Source organism: Aplidium turbinatum, chromosome 6, assembly GCF_918807975.1.
Source record: "Aplidium turbinatum chromosome 6, kaAplTurb1.1, whole genome shotgun sequence".
NCBI classification, from domain to species: domain Eukaryota; kingdom Metazoa; phylum Chordata; class Ascidiacea; order Aplousobranchia; family Polyclinidae; genus Aplidium; species Aplidium turbinatum.
In genome coordinates, this window is record NC_137477.1 from 29,976,618 (window position 1) to 29,998,519 (window position 21,902).

Here is a 21,902-nt window from a genome sequence, read left to right on the forward strand (position 1 = left end):
TAATGATAGTCGTGTTTTTATTTGCGTCCATTGTGATAACATACAGTACACTGCGATCACAGATACGATACAACAGACGACAGGAAGCAGCGAAGTGACATAGTCTTCGAGTCAGCTGCTCCCCATATTTTGGCTTGCCATTAAGTGTCTTTGCCGAGACACAGCCGCGTGCTCTGGAGTGGTGTTGAACTCTTGTCCTTTTGAACATCACGCAGATGTTCTCACCATTCGGCTCCCCAGCCAACATCACTTATTTCCCGGCAATCGCAGTAATGGAATTACCTGCATCTGTGTTTCAGGTAAAATATGTTTTAAACAGATGTGAAAAAGATTTGTTCAAATTTCAAAATCCCATTCATTTGTTATTGCAACCTTTAAGCTTGGTTCAGTAATGAGTAGCTGCAATGGAAACCAAAAGTGGACTGAAAAGGTATTTTCAAATATTTAGATATATGATGATTGTGTGTTAGTTTAAATTTCTTAAAATATTTATTTTAATAGTATGAAAACTACAAGTAGGTATGCTTTGACCACCACCATGCCAGGCTTGGCAGCCCAAAGTCTATTCTAATACTTCTTAACATACGGTACCGTACCTAAAGGATTTATAAATAGTGAACTGCAAATGTTCGAAATGTACTACAGTACTTCAAAAGATAGACAGTTGTGTTGTTGTTTTGTGTAAACAATATGCAATGCTTAACAGTTTTACCAAATTTCATTTTCATACCGTAATCATTGCAGTAATATATCTGCCAAATTTTGATATTACAAATATTAATGTATCGGTGAATCTTTAATTTTTAGTATAAAATTCAACCATTTCAGGTCAGATTCAACCAAAAAATATATAGAGGTCACCGGACCCCCCCCCCTGGCCCCTACTACTACCTCCTCACCATCAAAATTTTAAAAAATTTTGTACTTAGTTGTTAATGCAATTTGCAGTTATTTTTGCTTATTATTTTGGTACATGACAGAGTTTTGAGAACAGAGTTTGGACAGAATTTTGTTATTTGTTCTTGCTTTCTATGTATAGCTTTTTTAAACTTTTTGTTTATATAATAACATATGTAGAAAGTTTTTGAAACTGTATTTTCTTTTCATACTTAAACTAGCAACAAAGTTAGTACCAAACATTATGTGGTTATCATGTTTAGTATTTAACCTATAGCGATTTTGCTAAACCAAATTCAAGGGGGTGAGGACTGACGAGGTGGTAGTAGGGCAGTAGGCGTTTAGGGGTTCCGGTGACCCCCATATTTTTTGGTTGAATTTGACCTGGAATAGTCACATTTCCCAATGGCACAAGCCACAAGTTCAATTTTCAAAATGGTTGGGAAATCATGCACCTTACTGTACAATGTACATATACCTACTTATCTTACACACATAAAAAATAATTCAATATTTTGCTTATCTTAGTCTGCTTTAACACAACTCACCTCAATTTTTGTCTTGTTTATTTTATTATATAATCTATACTACAGTTTTGTTTCTTTGAAGAACATTTTGTGCATAAGATATGTAGCATTGTTAAAGAACTATTCAATGTAGATAACAAACATAAGTAAAAGCATAATTGTTAATGTTTAGTCTGCCTATGATGTGGATACCTTGAGATCAAGGGTAGGTAACTTGGGTCTGGAGCGACGTCCTGTGCAGCATCCTGCTGAAAGTGAAAACGACGTTTCCGAGCAATCAAGTATGAATGATAACAAAGGAATTCATTATAATATTGTAGCTGTTGAATAAAATGTGTTTTGATTTGAAGCAGTCCGGCTGCGACTGTTTGAATGTGGTGATCATGTTATTCCAAATCTCAAGTTGTTGAAGCAGTAAAATGTCACTAACTTCAAAAAATTGCAACTTTCATAGTCGACATGCAATGTTCTATGTAACATTGCTTTTTTCACAGCACACAGCTTAGAAGCAGTAAGCAAATAAATAAACAATGTAAATGTTGAGGCCTGAAGAAATCCATGCAAAGTGTCCCACCTTCTCTGTCGTATATAGGGCACATTTCACCTCATACCTTCTTTGACATAGGAATAAGTTAATTCAAGTGTTATTTAGTTGATTGACCAGTACCCGGACATTTCGCCGAAACTGATTTTGCCAAAAGGACTAAATGCCGATTGGACAAATTGCCGAAATTATACAAATGTATTATATGTATTATCATAATTCATAACCTAATAACACATAACCTTTCGGAAAAATGAGTTTCGGCAAAATGTCTATTTGGCAAAATGTCCGCGCATGGATTGAGCAATGTGTTTAGTTCCAAATGCTGCCTTAATAAAAACAACCGATTGATTTATACAACTTTGGTAAAAGTTAGAGATTTAATTTTCTGGAGAAAACTGCATTTTTGTTTTCCTTGTCCTCACTCTTTTCAGTTTATTTATTTTATACCAGTACCAGTAGCCTACCGGTATTATGTTCTATAATTTTTGTGTTTTGCTTATATGTTTGGGTGGCAGCTCACTTTAGTGACCTTTTGCTCTTTTGCTGCCATCCTTGCTGTGTGAATTATTTTTGTTTATTCACCAGCAGAAAAAATAAATAAACTGAACTGAAAATCTGTGTTGTTCACAAAGTAGCTAGATGCGGGATTAATAGCAGAAAGTCAGACTTACACTTAGAGTATGCTAGTGGTCTCCAAAAGCTGTTGTTTAGAGTTAGACATTTAAGTTTGCTAAATACTATCAGTGTATACGATATCTCTGAACAGTGCAAATCAGCATCAGACACAATAAATAATGAAGTCTTGCATCATTTGGGTTAAACTCATATGATTCGTATTATTATGTGGTGGATTTTTTTGATCTAGTTTTGATGAATTATCAGATTTAGAGGTAGATTAATTTCACAATTGTAAAAGTCACTACGGCACCTGCTTTGTTTAATTTTTTAGAAGTTTTGTTACATTTTTTCTGCTTTGAGAAATTGCAGACTAGTTTTTCTATAATTTTTCTGGATTGGTTGTTCTGGATAATATATTTGTCTTTACAGAAAATCTTGATGAAGCATGTACGTTTGGTAGTATGAACAATCTTGAGATGAGTGAACTTGGTGATGATGATGAATCTTTTGTTATTGGTTCTTTTAATTCCGAGATGAGTTCTGTCGTGAATCATGCTGCAATGGCCAATTATGCAGAAATGGCACATAGGGCACCTGTACCTCATCGTGGTGGAGCAGAAAATTACGTAAACGCTAGGTTGCCTGCTCATTTCCAACAGAGACCTATGATGCAGCAAAATTATGGCCATCAACCTCATCGCTATCCACCACAAGCAACTGAACATTACCGTTCCCAACCCACTCCCCCACAACCCAACTATCATCATTACCCCCAAGAAAGTAGGCCCCTTTTGGCTCATCCCAATCATCCCAACCAAGCAAGACACTATCAAAAAACAGAATTTGCATCCCCTGGTTCCACCAATCATCATTCCAATCAAGAACACCATCTAGAAAATGGGTAAGTTTTAAAATCCTTTCTGGCTGCAGTTGAAGAGATTAAACATATCGACAGTGTCTATATACAACAATGAATACAATTTAAGAAGAGAGGTTGCTTTTTTTAACCGTAAACAAACATAATTGAGCAATAACGCAACAGTCAACATTATAAAAACAAAATGATAAACTTTTTCGGCTATGCATTTAGTCCTTATCAAGCCATTAAAGAAAATTAATGTTACACTGAATAAGAAATACTAGGAAACATAATTATATATATACAGTATAACAACAAAAATATAGTCTAACTCTAATCTACACCGATGAAAAGCTGTTTTGTCTTGCTCACATACAAAATGACAACTGAAAGCTTATGCAGCACAACCGGTCAAGTATTGTATATATTAGATTAGCTTTTTTAGATGGTGTTGATTTGTATTATGTCAGTGCCATCTGCTGTGCCTTCTGTCAATGTTACAGCATTATTTTAATTATGTTGCAAAACCCTAATTTCAATAACTAGAGTTCAACAGCTGAGACAAAGTTTTGTACTTTTGCAGTACTTGAGTAAACAAAACTTATATACAGTATACACTAGCATATCAGTTAACTTAACTTCTGGTTAACTAGTAACTATTGACACTCTAACTAGCTTAAGATTCCCTCAAATATGATTCGGAAGGAGACAAGGACTTTGTAAATGCAAAAAAACGGACAAGCAGAGTAATGACACTGCAACCGAGCTAAAAATAGCATCTTTGAAACGTGACGTTACAGTTGCTGCAGTTTGTGGAAAAATGCTTTGATTGTACAATGTACTGTACAATATGCTCTGGAACGAGCTGACATTGTGTTGTGTAGCACAGCTCTACAACCTTTTCCAAGTTTAACCAGAATTGCAAACGGTTGTAGGATTCAATTACACATTTGCAACTGCTTATTGCAACTGAGTTACCATACACAAATTACCAACTATAACGCCCATTCACGATACAGTAGACCAGTGGTTCTCAACCTTTTTGTTTTGGCGGACCCCTTTTGGTACCTTCGAAGCGGTCGCGGACCCCCAAAAAAATTTTATCTGAAATTTTGGTATATCGCTTTTCCTGTAATTATAATGGAATCAAATGTTTTATGAGTTTCGAAACGACTTAAAAGAATTTGGTGAACTCGGACACACTTATGACTATTGATGACATTGGAGAAATTATGTTATGAGCTTTATGTTGGCACATCAAAAATCAGTAGGCTATATAATCTATAATTATGTTGATTTGATGTTTTTCTATAAATTTTATCAAAAACCAATAGAATTTTGCGACCGTTACAAACAATTTCTTCCTTTTTTCGTTTCTAATCAATATTAATTCGTTATAATCTTGTCATCGCAAAACTGTGAGTGGTGATAGACTGCTGACCAACGTTTGTATTTTTAAGTTAAGCATTGACCAATAGACTACTGTCTAAAAAAAGTTAAGTTGAACATAGCCTTATTAAAAAATTAATTCATTTATATGATATTTTTTTAGTTAGAAACCAAACCTTTGAACTTTCAAAGGACATCGCACCGGTTCGTTGGGAAGTACAGTTTGAAAATCACGGTAGCCTAATACACAAATAAAGCACAACCAACCAATTTTTACATTTCGTAATTTATCAATCATGCTGGAAACTCGCAAGCTTTCACGGACCCCCTGAAATCGCTTCGCGGACCCCCAGTTGAGAACCACTGCAGTAGACCTTTTATTCTTGGGTAAATTGGTTAAACACATCAATCGGATAATCGTATCAAGACGTCTGGCAAATGACTGACAAGATAACCGATCTTGTTCGTACAGCAGTTGCAATCGCATTGGACCTCTGGATACTGTTGACAAAGTTTTATAAATCTAGTTGCTTAGGCTTTATGGATATTGACCATTATCGTTCCTTGGCTGTCAAAAGACGCTCTCACAGTTTGCCAATTATTTACTCAAACAATGAACTGCTTTAAAAACCTCCAATTGATAAAATTCGTGTTCTGATGGTCCAGCTTTTTGTAGCAATTTTCGTGGTAGCTTGGCGTTCAACCATGTGGTGACATGATCCATTGTGACGGATTCACCTTTGTTGCTGCTATTGCCCCGATATTTTGAACGTTGCAATGCAAGTCCTTTTTGGAGGACTGTGACGTAGCTTCATGGTCACATGACAGGTTTCCGCTTTTCAAAACGTTAAACTTCCTGTGCTTACTTTTGGTTTGTGTATTAGAGGGTAATACCACCCCGATTCTTTAGAATTCAAATTGAAATCACAGTTTTATGTCTAATATTGTAATTCTAATTGAACTGTAAATGCCGACATAAAATTTCTTTGTATTGTTTGCTCTAAAGTCTAAACACAAGTAGAAAAAAAAACTTATTGCAGTTAAAAATTAGTTATAGAAGTTATTAAAATAAAACATGTTTGAGTGATTTTTCGATTCAATGAATGTTTCTTCGCACAAAGAAGACGAACAACCACTACAATCAACTTTATGAGTTATACGCTACATAAAAACCTCACAGTTGACAATATATGCTAAAAACAAGACTAAAGTTTTCTGCTTGTTCTTTATAAATAAAGTAATAAACCAGTTTAACTTGAATTATATTTTATGAACTGCCACATTAATCAATGCAAGTACATTTTTGTTCATTAGGGCTGTTTAAACCCAATTTGTTTTTTAGTCATTCTTTTGTTAATTGTCCAGGTTTCTAGAAAAATTGGATAAATTTAACACTTTGATACTTTAGTTTATATTAAGTTGAGAAAGATATGTACTTGTTGCCATAGGCGCCGACTTTTCAAAAACCCTTGGGGGAGGGCGAGAAAGGTGATAACGTCATAACCATAACGCTATTTTACTCAATTAAAGTAGTCTTTGATTAAGCTTACCGTCTTGTTTATAGTATTACGCATGCAGTACGCCTAGTCGTTAGAATTTTGATATTGTTAGCTCATAATAGGAACAGTTGGGAAAACAAGCCGGTTCATTCCTTTTCGTGCGAGTGAATAACAACGATCAAGACAGTGAAATTGTCGAAATAAAGCGCAAAAATCATGATCTCAAACAGAGTGGAAACCCAATATCAGTTTTATTAACCTTTGCTTCGCTCGTTTTGCTAAATACTTACTTTCAAAGCGTTAACAACGGCGAAGTGTTTTCTCTTGTGTTTTTTATCGAAAGTCTTTGTAGCAGAGTTACTCAACTAATCATAGCAAAGGTCGTTCGACAACTTGACTATTTTTAGCGGTCCGGTGAATAAGTTATTTCACACGCCACCACGAAAGTTAAACTATCTGTACCAAACCACTTTTTTAGGAAAAATGTAGGCTAATTCGAATTGGATTTCTGGGAAAGTGTTGGGGAGTCGAAGTCCCGCAGCAACTAGGTTATGATCATCACAGCAAACATTGCTTCCTCCCAGTAAAAATCTGTTTTATGGAGCCCTGAAACGTTGCAATGAGGTTATTCTTCCAAAAGCTCAAGGTCCACCATCAACACCCAGAAGGTCCGCCAGTTGAGTAGCCCTGCTTTATAGTCTTTTATCGAATACCGTATATACTCGAGTATAGGTCGAGATGTTCGCAAGTGATTTTCAGCTCAAAAAGACAGATTCAACTTATACGCTGGACAAGCTGTTGTCTCCAGCTCGGCAGTTTTCAAAATGAATGCATTTTTGCTGCGGCAAAATCATTGCCGACGTAGATTACGGAGTGTGAAATGTTGTCGGCCGAAGTAAAAGTTTTGAATACGTTTATTTGCAGTATTTCAAACTTTGTTTTCAAATTGAATGATTTCTTGTCAAGTCTGAACTTTATACACTTGTTGAGCAATATTCAAAGCTCACGAGACAAAACAGCAGGAAGAGCTGTTTTAAGAGATCATTTTTTTGCGTATAGGATATAATCGTTCTTATTATGTGACATTCCACGATCGTTGAAGTCGATGTCAAACCTTAGCGGCCGCATAAAACAATGATGCCAGGTTGGCTAGGTGATAATAGGGGTAAAAAACTTCGTTAATGCAGGCAATATCTGCGACCAAGACCATTAAACACCTTTTCTTTTATCGGATTTCGATTTATATCTCACAACATTGCGAACAAAACAATGCGTTCTGTTGAATCATAGTTGATCTCACAGCGGGAAGACCTCGTTGAAAATAGCGCGTCTAATTTAGCTGGTTTACTTATAATTGCCGTGAATAGTTACGTGACTATTACAGCAGTGTAAGTTACTCCATGGCCACCTAAAGATATGGCCTGGTTTGTCACATTTTGCAGAAATTTCCAGGTTTTTCTAACTTTGGGCGAACGTTTAAATAAATTTTTCTAAAAATTAGATTTTTACGCTTACTTTATTCTTTTCCCCAGATGACACAACAGGTCTTAACATTCTCACATGTTGAAAAACAAAGAAAATTTGATTTCGAAGATTTTAGTCAGACTGTTAATTTTCAATAACAGTCTGATTTTGCGTTTTTCAACTTACTTTTTCTCATTTGCTACTGCTTCCCCAAGGCAACAAAAAGTTTTATGTCATTAGGAAACCGCAAAAAGTAAATCATCTCAGAAAATGTCAGTCAAACACTAGCAGTAGCTGTAATCAAAATCTGCAAAATGTGACAAATCAGGCCGCATCTCCAGGTGGCCATGGTTACTCTAAGATCTACTTTGAAACTTCCATACCGTATGTCAATGCCAATGCTCAGATGAACCATCGAATGGTAGTGTCGGGAATAAGTTATTCGACTTACACACGGCAGAAGGAAATATCACCGATTTCAGCTTAAAAGTTTCGACTTATACACGAGATCGACCCATACTCGAGTATATGCAGTAGGCTACGGTAGTGCAGGAGTGTATATTGATAAATGTATGAGATGTATTTATTTTCACAATATATACATCAATACAGTGCTTATTGAAGCAAAACACGGATGATAGTTTTAAAAAATGCACTTTTTCTTTAAGCTGTATTCACGTAATTGTTCGTTGTGTCGTAGTTTCAACTCGATAAAGTTTGCTAAAACCGATTTCATGTTTGAAGTCACAAAAAATCTAACGGACGTTGGTATAACTCGTGAAATGAGAATAAATATTCAACCTCGCATTTGTTTTTTCGCTACCACGCGTTTTCACTTTGAAGTTGCTCCTCAGGCGTGGGAAGATAAGCAGTGTGTGACTCAGCGTGCGTGCCGTGCGTATCTCAGTAGTCAGTAGTAATCCACGTTCCAGAGAAAGCCATGCGATCAGCTGCTGTTTTGCGGGCAAGAGCAACGTAGGCTGTTTTTCGCTTTCGGCATTCTTTAAGTCCGTACTTTATAATTTAAATGATGTAAATCTCTTTCGCAAACTATTTTATCTTTGATACACTACTTGTAATAGCCATTTTTGTTGCCCCTCAACCACAAATTCTCAGGGGGCCCCGCCCTTCCCCCCGGAAGTATTGTTGCACAATATTGATTTCATTTGTTGAAAAGCGGCCTTTGCTTGAGCAATAAGTATATTAAACTCCTTATCATCTTTTGCGTCTGCTTGAGTGCTTATTAGAACTGTTTAAAACAAAATCACAGTATTTCGTTTTGACTCTGAACACAAAATTCTTCAACTTAATAAAGTAGTGTTGTTTCGGTGTTACTTGGAAGTTTTAAAAATTTAAAGGTCAGCAATTGATGAACACCTTACTGACTATTAATGACTTTGCGAGCAATCTAATATGATCTTTCTGTTCTCTCCATGCGTAATCAAGTCCAGCGTTGCCTGGAGCTGGAATTTGAAAAGGAGCGTAGTATATTATGTTATCTACTTCTACTCAAAAGCTGTATGTTTGCTTTGACGTAATGACTTGCATTGACTGTTTTTCCGTAATCGCTTCTTATGCTTAAAATGTAAAAAGAACAACTTAAAAAAATTAAATACAGTATAACAAAACATCGAGCTCTTGTAAAATTATAAAAAAAAGCATAAAGCTTTGATGAAAAATCATGAAATAGCCAAAAAATTCAAAATTTTTTTGACTTTTTTGGCATAAAATTATAAAAAAAAAAGGAAAATCTTGAGTGGGACCCTTGCAATTTATACAATTCGAAAAGTTGCTTATTTAATTTGAAAGGTAAGGGTACCGTAGGGAGCATTGGATTTCAACTGTAGTAATCACACAGAACATAAAGTGAAAAATCAAACCATAAAAAGTTTGCCCCAAGGCAAATATGTACATTTTCCTCAAAAATTGACTGAAATAAAAAACAAAATGTACGAACAAACGGATCATATTCGTGCTCAGCGCACCAGAAATACCCAGAAACGCTCCATGCTTGCTTTAACTTTTTTCATGTTTACACAGTGTGACAATCGACTGGTTGTTTATAGGTTTCGTTCTCTCACCCCGGATATCGGTTTTCAAGAATCCCTTCAAGACATCGCACCTCCAGCTCCTGTGCCTAGTCGCAGACCGGATCCTCTTCCTCCAGTCTGCTCGCCGGATTACAGTTGTCAAAGCTCTTCACCAGAATATAGTCGACAAATTTCAGGTTCCGATTGCAGTCTCCTGGATGTGAAGCCAGAATACACGCATCAGGACTCGAAAGAATCCGTCGGAAGCGAGTGAGTGTATGATTCTTAAATTGTTTTTGCTTATGTTTGAAAAATAATTCAATTATTGGTCAGCTTAATCCTTGTTGAAAGGCCTTGAACCAAGACCCAGGTCGCCAAGTTTGATGTTTCCTGTTGCTTATAAAAACAGGTATACTTCCAGTGATATTATAAGCAACCACGGATGACATAGCATTGTAACTGGCAACCTTTATCCCATTTGCCTTCTGAAGTAGAAAATTATCTTTTTTATAGTACAATATACAATGTACAAAATAAATCATTGGATTGCCAACATTCTTCTGAATTCAAGATTGCGTATTTTTAGTTGCCTCCCTGAATATTTTAAGCACATGTGCTTAAATGAATGCTTGCCCAATCGCGGTTTTTTGAAGGTGACGATGGCAGATTAAGTTATTCTTGCTTGAAACTGATTGCATTTTTTTATGTTTTTATTAAATCTGAAGTTGCGTTTGAAGTATTTTTTATAATTATTCATTGTTTTATGTTCGATATCCACGTAGGGATGGGCAAAATAGAATACCGAATATAGAATAACCGGTTGTAGAGTCTAACCGGTTTCAAAATGCATATGAAATCGGATAATTGAAACCGCTTTAACGATCCACTTCGTAATAGTCCGTTTGATCGCAACGAATTCGCTGCAGCGAAAGTAGAATTGTTTATCGATTCAGTGCGATGCGGCGTCGGAAAACGCACGAGTTTCATTGTTCGCATTAAAGAGATCTTTCTTGTCAAGCGCTTTGTAGTCCTCACAGTCTTGCGGAAGTGTAGTACGAAACAGCTTAATCCGCTTTTTAGGATTTTTCTCTATTTCGGTACCACAAACCTAAGTTGTTTCTGGTAGAATACAACAGGGGGGCCGAAAAAATTTTAATTTTTTAGGGGGGGCCGAAAAAATTTAAATGGACAAAATCATTATAATTGTAGCTGTTGCTCGAGAATGTTGGGATTTTGCCAGGGGGGCAACAATTTTTAGGCGGGGGGGCGAGGCCCCCCGGCTGGCTACGGGCCTGTAATACCGTACATGCCAGTACATTGACATGGACGACTTGTTGAGCTGTGGGATTGAAGATGCTGCTTGCAGTAGTGAAGATGAATCAGCAAATTTGGCTTCCCCTGCTTCAGAAATAGATACATATCTCACGTTGTTAAAGCATTCACTACATCTCTTCAAAACGCCCTTGTTTGATGGAAAGCAAAACAAAAACCAATTTTCTTGTTTCTGTCAGTTAGTTTCAAAATATTTTTGTGTACCTGCTACATCTGCTTCTTCAGAGAGATGTTTTTCAAGTGCAGGTTTAACTGCCACCAAGTTGAGATCTCGTTTGACTGGTGAAAGTTACACTGCGATAAGCAATTTTTGTGATGTTCATTGTTTTTGTAAAGTCATAAAAATCATTAAAATGTGTCGATGGTAAAAACTGTCAATTATTCTAGAATACATATCTGTATTCTATATTCGGTTTCAGTATTCTAGAATATTCTAGAATAGCTAATTATTCTATTTTGCCCATCCCTATATCCACGTCATCACACCAATCTCAACAAAAATAAGCAGAAAGTGTCTTTGAGTTAACTTCATGCAATCTTTTCGTTTGGTTACTCGTGAGTTTCTGTCTGCAGCGTGTCTGCGTCATAGACTGTCCAGTGTCCAAAGAAGTCACTTACGTCATTACCCGCTATATACCACGTTGATTTGTAGCGATCCTCAGCTTTGTAGTAGGTGTATGCCCGAGGCTGTTTGGTAAGCTAAACTAGTAAATCAGTTATTTCTGGCAACTTCTGCTGCTTTTAATAAGGTTTAAAGATGTTCAAGTAGAACTTGTCAATGGAATTTTAGTTTTACTGCGAAATGTGAGGCATGATTGAAGTATTTTCGGATAGGAAAGATGGGGGGAAAGTATGTAACTTGCACCACACTTTCTTTATAGCGAAGTTTATATCAGTTACGTAAGAGGTTGCTTTTTGGGTCAGTTACCAGTTGCCACTGTTGATCAAAGAGATATGTTGAAAGCAAAGTATAGACAATTAACTTTGGTTGCTCAAGGTTTTTAAAGCGCCATCTTGTTTTGTTTTTTCAGTTACAGCTTCACAACAATTCATCCTTCATACGAAGATCGATCTCCAATCGAACAAAGGAGCGATGAGAGAAATCGTGACCTACATGCCCCCGTTCCTACAGTATCGGTATGAAGATTTAACGTTATAAAAGAGTTAACGATTGAACAGCTACATAAGTACATATCCATAAAGATTTTTTTTATAGAATTTAGAATTTTCAACTTCTAGACAGAAGAAGTATTTTATCATTTCAATTTGGTTTCAGCTCCGCCGTCTAATTGCACAATATTGTATTGCATTTCGCAGCACAATATCCTGCCAGTGTAGTATACGGCTGTGTTATGGTGAATGTGGCGTTATTTAAGCAGGTTTGTATATCTTTGACTAAACGTTGTTATGTAGCCTATCTTTCCATGTTTTTAGCTTTTTCATCTGAAGCAAGGTGCAATGCATTTTCTTGTCAATAACCTGCATCTCTTGGTAAAACGCTCTGTCAAAACACGCAGTGATGATGCAGCACTGCATTGATGAGTGATGATTGCAGCACTGCATTGATGAGTGATGATGCAGCACTGCATTGATGAGTGATGATTGCAGCACTGCATTCACGTGAAAGTCAAGCGAAACGGTAGCAGTTTATGTGATGTTGTTTTCAGAGTCAAGTGTCTCGAAACCAGACAGCTGCGCGAACAACTTCCACCCAACCTTACTATGGCCCTGGACCCTCTCATCCTCGTGCCCCACTTCCCACACCCGCAGTCCAACCTCCCCCACCTCCCAAGCCCGCAACTCCAACGGAAAGGGTGAAAGGTGATCTTTTTATTCAGTGTATAATTTATTTTTATTTTGTTATTTCACAATCGACCTATTGCTTTCATTGTGACATTGAAGTTGTCACAACCGACGTAGTTCTTTGTGTAGTCATCGATCCATTATTATGGGTCTGCTACTATTCCGTGAGTCCGATTCGGTGAGTTCCCTATTCGGTGAGAGCCTTTTTCGGTGAGATCCCTATTCGGTGATTTTTTGAATTTTTTTTTGAAAATTATCGTATACCGTAGTCTAATTATCATTGCCGCTTTTACATCGTTTTAACGTCGCTAAACGTTGAAATAAGACCCTAACCTTAAACCCTAACCCCAACCCTAAAACGGCAGTGAAAAAAAAATTTCAAAAAATCACCGAATAGGGAACTCACCAAAAAAGGCTCTCACCGAATAGGGAACTCACCGAATCGGACTCACCGAAACGGGCCATTCCGCCATTATATTGACTGAAACTTTGTATTTTGATTTGAAGTGGCTCGAATGACCGCAAAGAAGTTCTAAAATGTTGTTTCTCTTGTTCGGGGATTGCCCAAAACACATTTTCTTGTCAGAATATGTGAACTGGCCAACATATCACCTTTTCTTTGCAACAGAAAGCCATAATTTTCTAAACAAACATCCTGTAATTTAGTGATGGTTTCGATTTCAATGACTTAATTCTACTCGTACTTAATGTTTAAAATGCGAAAAATTCTCTATAATTCACTTCTCCCAATCTGAACTTGTTATCATAGTTCATTCCTTTTCAGTGTTTATCACGTACGCCACTGAGCAAGAGAATCCCCATCACGCCCGTACCATGGTACAAATATCCCAAACTTTATTGCAAAATAGTATTGATGTTGGTGTGGATATGCTGGAAGAAAATCTACGTTCCATGAGCTCGTCAGAATGGTTGGATAACAGCATCAGCAATGTGAGTGAAAATTAGATGTTGCCTATTTGTGCAAAAGAAGCTGAAATTTAAATGGATTCAAACCTCGCTTGAAAACGTTCTATTTCACTGAACATTATGACTGAAAGTACCGTATTAATTGTCACCATTGTCATGTACAGCGCCCAGGAGCATAGTTTGACTAAGGATGTGGCGCTATATAAATATTGTTATTATTATTATCACGTAAAACCTATTTCAATTCAGAACTATTAGGCCGAGTTGACCAATCACAAAACAGAAAAAGCTTTATCCTTCTCATGCGGAAGAATTGCTTGACACCGGAATTGTCGCTGACATGTATACGCTGTCACATATTGCGTGTTGTTAACGTAGGCTAGCTTTATAATAATATCTTTTTATCGAAATGAAACGAAACTGATTTTTTTTTTAAACAAATTCTTTAAAACAAAGCCAAGACAACAATGAATTTGTGTTAAAACAAAATAGTTTTATTTGTAACACTCATACATTTTTTTCTTTTTTTATTAAAGGCAGTTTTACAAATCTTGGCCCAACTTCAACGTATTGAGCTGCTTTTTAGGTAATATAACTGGTGAATCGAAGAGCACCTGGTGAAATAAATTAAAATAATCATCAAGGAATTTAAAACCTAGCTCTAAAATATACTATCAAAATCTCGGTTGTCACCGAAGAATTTTTACAATTCCAAAGTTTTTGCTTTTTACTGAAACCTAAAATTACTAAGAGGTTTTAACAATTGCAAGTTAAATGCAAAGTGAAACAACAATTTTGCTGAATTTTTACTGTGGCCAATTTAAAAGTGGTGCCAGCAAGAATTACTGTTCTTGGTGAAGTTTTGTCTTGTTAAAAACGATACTTGATGTATAAAAAGTTTGTACAAAAAAAATAAGCCTAACATACGAAGAAACTATAATGCGAGTTTTAATTAATTTTAACACTTCATTTGTAGTCACAGAACGACCTCGGGTTCCGGCTCCGGAAGCGGAGGTGTATCTGCAAGCTGTGTTTGTGGCTGTAGTCAAGTTCATGACCTTGGGTAAAAGTAATTTTATCCAAGGTCATGAACTGCGTTTTTTCTACAGTTTAGGCAAAATTGTAACCTGCACAGCAATCTTGCAACCAATGTCCTGCTTAACCTCCGTTTGCTTTTATTTTTCAAGCCATTACAGCCGTTCAAAAACAAATTCCTTATTGTTCAATGTTTGTAACCGCATTCATTTCAGAGCATTGAAACTTTTATGCTGATTAGAACTCAGTACAATTTAGAACCCAAAACCTGGCGTAAACTCTACGGTGGCTCAGGCAATTTATTTTGATACTTTAGAAATGTAGGGTTTCAGCAGGTTCCCACTTACAATTATTTATTGCCTTTTTATTAGTCAGAGAAATATGTTTTTCTCGAGTACAAGTGTAAAGTGCTTCCGTCTTTGTGATTGGTCAATTCGATCTAATAGTAGGTGTTGAAAATACGCTGACGGTGGGAATGTAACATCTATGACGCCATGACTGATAGGTCTTGTAGCCGCGTTAGATATCGCATTAATAAAGGTTGGGCATGATGCGATTATGTTGTTTGCAAGTAGTACGCTTGCCAGCCTTTACATTTGACCAGGTTTTTTGGAGTTGTTAGTTTTTGCAGAAAGTATCGTTTCATCATGGATTCATGCACCTCCTGCACCGAGTAAATAATAATGTGATATTGATTCTAACACTGTGGATCATTGTACCGCGTACTTTCTATACAATAGAAATCCTGCCTAATATAATATGTCTTTCAGAGCGACTTTGTCCTCATCTGTGTTAGCCCTGGATACAGGGAGGTTGTGGAAGGGCAGTCTACATCCAGTCAGTCCGGATATCACCACAAGGAAAGAGCCATTCACACTCAGTACATCTACAGGAGAATTCATGCGGAATACATTGGGAACGGATCAAAAAATCTCCGCTTTATTCCGGTCCTAATGAGCGGAGCGGAACTGGTACGTCTCTTCCGGTGCTGGTAGCGGCGTGATTCATTGTTGCGTTCGTGAATGTTTCAATGAAAACAATGAACCAACAACGCGCCAGCAGCCAACTGAACACAGGGTTTAACAAACATTTTCAAACTTCCTTTTGCACAAGATTTTTCCTCTAGTTTAAACACTTAAACAGTTCACCTAAGTTGGACGTTTGCCTAAACATGCAACAATTGCCAAGTTACATCACGGAAAAGAGATGGTCAAAAGGAATTTCTATTCTAAAAACTGTTCTATGAATTGTTACTTTTTTTACAGAAACACATTCCTCCATGGTTGCGGGATACGCGAGTCTTTGAATGGCCAGATAACTACCAGGACATCATCTTCCGTTTGTTCAGGAAGGAAAGGTTTGTAAAACCGAAACCAGGTCCCGCTCCGAGACACACAGTGGAACCATTTTCTAATTACAATGAGCGCCAAAACAGCCGAGGTTCCGACCGCTCAGACGACCATCCCACTGAACTAAGGAAAGCTTAAGCTTTCGCACTGCAATTTAAAGACAGGATGCACCATAAGTTCCAACAACTATCCTCAACAATTTTGCTTGGGCGCGTTTCCCTGATCGCCCCGATAGCAGTTTTTAATTTCAGATGAATTTTACAAAGCTCATTTTCTCGACCAGAGTCATGGAACGAGATATGAGTGTTGAGCGTGTGTTTTATTGGGAAAGAAGTTTTTCATGAAATTTATCGACGAACTGCAACTATCGCTTAATAGTTGACACAGCCGAACGCGCTGCAGAAATCGATTTTGCTTTGTTACGAAATCTTTGCATTGTATATTGTATGATTGTGACGCAACGTCTTTTAAATGTTTTCCACTACAAAGAAACGTTATGAGTATTATGCCGACAGGGATACTTTGCAGAATATGCGGGAAAAGCAGATTGTCTTTTAAATCGCAACAAATGTCTTGTATTAATTTGCAGTTGTCATCAGTGCGGAACCAAGTATCAGAACATTTTTAGTAGACAAATGCTATTTGGTCAATTAATATATTTAAAGGTGGGCTGCAGACGCAATAGATGGCTTTTATTTGCATAGGTCTGTACGAAATAAAGCGCTTTTTACCATTGATTTTTTAGTCAGAACTTGAAAACTCTAAAAAGTGATTTTAATTGGTCCATTTCATTGGATTTTTTGATGACGTAGTTGGTTGGCAGTGCTGGATTCCGGTCCACCGTTTAACACCAGCGTGATCTACACGCAGAGCTACAGGGCACAAAATTCAAACATCTGCTCATCTCCGAAGCCATTCTTTCTGTCTTCGACATTCCAAAATCTGCCAAATCCACTGTCACCGCCTTGCCCATAAAACCTGGGTCCACATCTCTGAGTACGAGCAGACTGATGATCGAATAGAAACAATGGGGTCTCCACGCTCCACGTCACCCAGACAACAAAATCCGTCATTTTTACATTGATTCAACTGTCTGATGTAAAAATGACGGGTTTTGTTATCTGGATAACTATCTTATCTTGATTTTTTTTATTATGCAATGTAGACTAGAACAAGCAAGACTCTTAGCTGCAATGAGAAACCCGATTCGGTTGCAACGACAAACTGCTTCAATAAGTGTTTGGTTATATTAAGCATGAATGTATTATGTTGTAACATTTCCAAAGGAAATATGTCAAGGTCCCAACCGACTACGTCACATAGTAGCGCTATCTGGTTGCCGATTAAGACGGTTTCTTGTATTTGGTTGGTTGGTTTTTGAATCTTTATCCTCGGACTGACAAAGCCTTGATAGGTTATTCCTGGTAGTTTTGCATACTTGTAGAGGCTCTTGACGCAGGGCCGGTTATTTTGTTATAAATAGAAAACAGAAGATGTATTAGTTACAAAGGGTAACATGTGAGTACTAAATAACGATTAAAAGAGTCAACATTGAAATTTCAAGTTCCTTTTAAGGTGTAAGTCGTCTTTATTCATTGTCAACAAGACAAAATTGAGCAAATTATGTTTCTTTTTCTCATCAGCACAATGTGTGTTATCACTGGACGAATAATACATCAGTTTTTGCTTTTGCGACTTTGTGTCAAAAATGAAATAAACGCTTTCCGCACCACTTGTAAATCCGTCGTACCTTTTAATTGTAACCTGTACGCTTCTGTGCTGGTCATTTTTAAAATTCTTATCAGCTCAAATTTCTTCATATGTGCGTCAGTGTATCTATTTTGAAAAAAACTAACAGGTCATCTGTTCTGAAATTGTTGAACTTACGAGGTTTTCTTTTTGTCAATCATCTCACGATGTGTGAATCAGATCAATGATATAAGGAAACCTTTTCACACATTCCTTGGTTTACATATTAAGTATGTTTAATTAAAATATAATTCCTTGTGCTTAAGTTTCTTTTTGTGTTTGTTTTCTTTCTAGTTCATGAAAATGTTTTTTATGATCACCACTAACAATCAATTGACTATATTGTGATGATAATCATCCTCATGATTGAGAAACTTTTCTCAAGCTGAGAATTACTTCCAATGCATTTATCTGTAACTTACTTCATTCACTAAATGTTGCTGAATGAAAACTTTGCTGGGAGTGCACTGGCAGCACATACTGAAAATGTAGCCATCGTTGCTTAATCTTGCCATGTTGTATTATGCAACCAGGTGTTCCTATGTTTCGTTATCGAGAAAGTAGAAAAATCTTTGAGTTATTATTCTTTTGACAAATGTTATGTTCCAATGATGTCTTGAAATCATGACTGGGCAAAAACCCTCATGATATTTCTGATAACCACACTGGTCAACAGCAAATTTTAATCAGAGATGGCTTCATGTATTCCCAAACGTATTTGTAACGCTGATTTCAAAAACATCTTTATTTTTTTTCTACCACATCACGTTTTTGAGATATTTACATTTTTTGTATTTAAAGCTTGAACTATAAAAACTTGGGTTATTCTTTGAAAATGTTTTTAAATCACTTGGTAAATCAAAATTGTTTGTGGGGATGATTTAATTTGGTTGGGAACAAGTTGCACGCGATTATACTGCAAGGTCAGCAGCTTTTTCACTCCTTAAACAAAAGTGATAGCTAACAAGTTACTTTATTCCTGCTTTTGTGTTTATTTTTCAACAATTTATTATAGAGGGCACTATCCAGGCCGTTGGCGTATGCACGTGTGCATTGCACAGCATTAACCGTCGGCTACTTTGTAGTTCAAGTGCTTTTGCAGTTGGAAAGTCTTCATTAATAACCCCCAGCGCTTTTGTGCCACAGCCATGGTTTGTATTGCATTTCCTATCAAAGAAGGCGCTCTAACTAATGCTCAAGAGAAAGTCTGTCTGGCTTTCGATAAACAATGTTAAAATAACCACTTAAGAGGTTTGCTTTGTTAGAACAGCGTATCGTTATAAAATGTTACAAGTCGCAGTTTTATCCCGTGATCCTCTGGTAATTTGTTAATACAAACGTACCTCTGTTATTAATTCAACCATGCAATAACCAAATTTAATCGTAAGAAGGAGAAATTTCTTACCAGAATACTTGCTATAGGCCTACAAGGGATTTTCAAACACCGTATGACGCCCTCGGATTGTCAGAACCGCCATATTGCGTCAGTGGCGGGTCCAGAGGGGGTGATACCCCCTATAAAACACAGAAAGGGAATTTTATTTGTGGCAAATTTGCAAAGTCGGATGAATATCAACCTACACATCATTGTGCGTTGTTGAAATCGCCCCCCCCCCCTAAAGATGCTTGGTGGATCCGCCCCCTGTATTGCCCTCTGTAGGTTGAAGATAGTTAGTCTTTGAAGGGAAGCCAGGAAAGTGCATTATGGTATTTGAACAATTACGACGTTCTTTTGTATGCACACAGTCTGAGCTTCATTTCATGCTTTTCTTTTGGTTGTTGAACCTTTTGGTGTATTACCTGTACGAAATTAATTCACGTAAGCTACATGCCATCATTCCGCACTTCGTTCGTTGAGTGAATTTTGTAGTTGTATGTTCTGTATCATCATTCAGCATACACCAGCGCCTTTTGCCACCGTCGCGGTCTATTTTTTCTGACTCGTTTACTTTGCTTGTAGTTATTTTCGATGTTTTGTTTTTATTATTGAGATGATTTTAGGTAACATCTCCGCCGCAATTTTTGCCCTCGTTTTTTAAGGGCATAAGCTGTGGTCAATGGTGTAAAAAATGGCTCTTGCCTGCATCTACAGTGTGCTGCTTGCGTGTCCTTTGTTGAGGTTGGTTGCCAAAATAGAATGTTGATATCCTGACAGGTACATCCAGTCGTGGTCGCTTCGGAACCTGCTTGATTGATGTTTCCAAAGGCCCTTCAAAGATCAGTAGATATACGAACAGTACAGTGTTGTCGGCAACCGAAGGTGGGCAGCCGCTACTTTAAAAGTAGCGCGCTCTCGTTTTAACATTCCAAAAGCGGCGTTTTCGCTACCAGTTGACAGGAGAGTCCAGGGGGTAGGCTACTTATACAGCCGGGATGACTTCAGAGGCCCTAAAATTTGAAGAAACCACCGCGTATTTTTTGGATATAGCGCGTTTTTTTTGGAAGTTTCTTTGAAGTAATTTGAAACCCGAGGATCTCGTTGGTACGGGCCGAAAGTATCCTCTCAACAACCCTGCCGGTTAATCAAAGTAACGCGCTCCCGCTGCTTTTTGTCTTAAGCTAAACCTGGAGGCTGTAGGGAGGCCTACTTGGAAGGTAGAAATGACGGTGAAAATGAATCCGCTTAAAATTTATTGTTACAAAAGAATTACAGATGATGCAATTGGTGTCAGTGAACCACATTTGTTCGCCCGAGAAGAGATTAATTTCTGCTTCAGTTTTAAACGACAGAGTCTCGGGTAGTAATTAAGTATCGATAGATCTCCGTTCAGCGACACTTTGTGCATGGAATAATTGAGGTGACAAAAAGCAGGAACTTCAAACTGCTGTGACCGACCTGCGTCAGTGATTAAGTCTCTACATGTGCCAGAGAAAAAAGGGCAGTTTTTAAAGAGACCTTTTCACGAGGATAAAGATTCCGACCACTGAATAGTGTTCAAATTGCAAGTAGGCGCAAAATCTTTGTACATTCCAATTCGATTTACTTCTCATCGGAATTCATAAACAATGTAGTTTTCAGTAGACTACACCTGCAAAGGCTTGAAAGTAAACGAAAATTAGCACCCTGACCACTTCAAAAATAACGATTTAGCCTAGTTAAAGCACTGGCGATCTTTATACACGCAAGTTTCATATTTGCCTGGTGGTCGATCTGTTAGCAGCCTATGGGTTGATAGTTTGAGTGTAGTGGTTAAAAAATATAGTATTTGTGTAAATCATGAGCTACTTTTGTGCTATTGCTACTGTACCGACTGATGTCTCGTATTCGTCATCAACCAATATTCTGCAGTGCAGTTATCTTAATTCAATTGTTTAGCCTACCGTACTCTCAACTGTTTCAAGTTTTAATTCATTAGCATGGCGCCTGGCAACACTCGCGCGGATGAATACTTTCGTGATAAAAGGTACTAGCGTGGCAAGATCATAGAAATAGAATAGAAGCGTCATTCCCATTCACGCTCCACACACCGTGATGGCACCGCTCGAGTGCGCCCGCCGCCATTTTTGTTAGCACAACCAATTGTGAAAGCCTATTCAACTACGTGCTAATGAATGGTAAACTTTTCATTTAAAACTGACCAAAGTTGTGGCTAAAACCTTTAAAAATAACTTTTGTGATAGCATAGAGTGTGACAAGTGGTTCAGAGCGTCGTTTTTATGGCGACCCGTGATCGATAGGTCGCGGGTTCAACTCTCAACCAGGTCATGTTGTTGCGTCCTTGGGAAAGGCGCTTAGCGATAATTTCCTCTGCTTGGTGGATTCTGACAAGCAGCAAATTCTTCAAAGACAATCACTTGTTGAAGAAAACAATATTCCTTCAACAACAAGCGGAACCTTCACTCTTGTCAATCTCGGTGACCGGGCCTGCGTCAGTGG

The 21,902-nt window shown here is 37.4% G+C and overlaps 1 protein-coding gene across 1 annotated transcript; it reads left to right on the forward strand.

Moving 5' to 3' along the window:
- The first annotated feature begins 299 nt into the window (after nt 1–299).
- On the forward strand, nt 300–20,110 carry LOC145772621 (uncharacterized). Its single transcript, XM_082584486.1, has 9 exons — nt 300–430; nt 1,597–1,705; nt 3,019–3,490; nt 9,867–10,100; nt 12,194–12,299; nt 12,830–12,983; nt 13,750–13,916; nt 15,698–15,898; nt 16,193–20,110. The coding sequence occupies exons 1-9, from the start codon at nt 392–394 to the stop codon at nt 16,412–16,414; spliced, it is 1,704 nt and encodes a 567-aa protein (XP_082440612.1). The 5' UTR covers nt 300–391; the 3' UTR covers nt 16,415–20,110.
- Nucleotides 20,111–21,902: the final 1,792 nt, after the last annotated feature.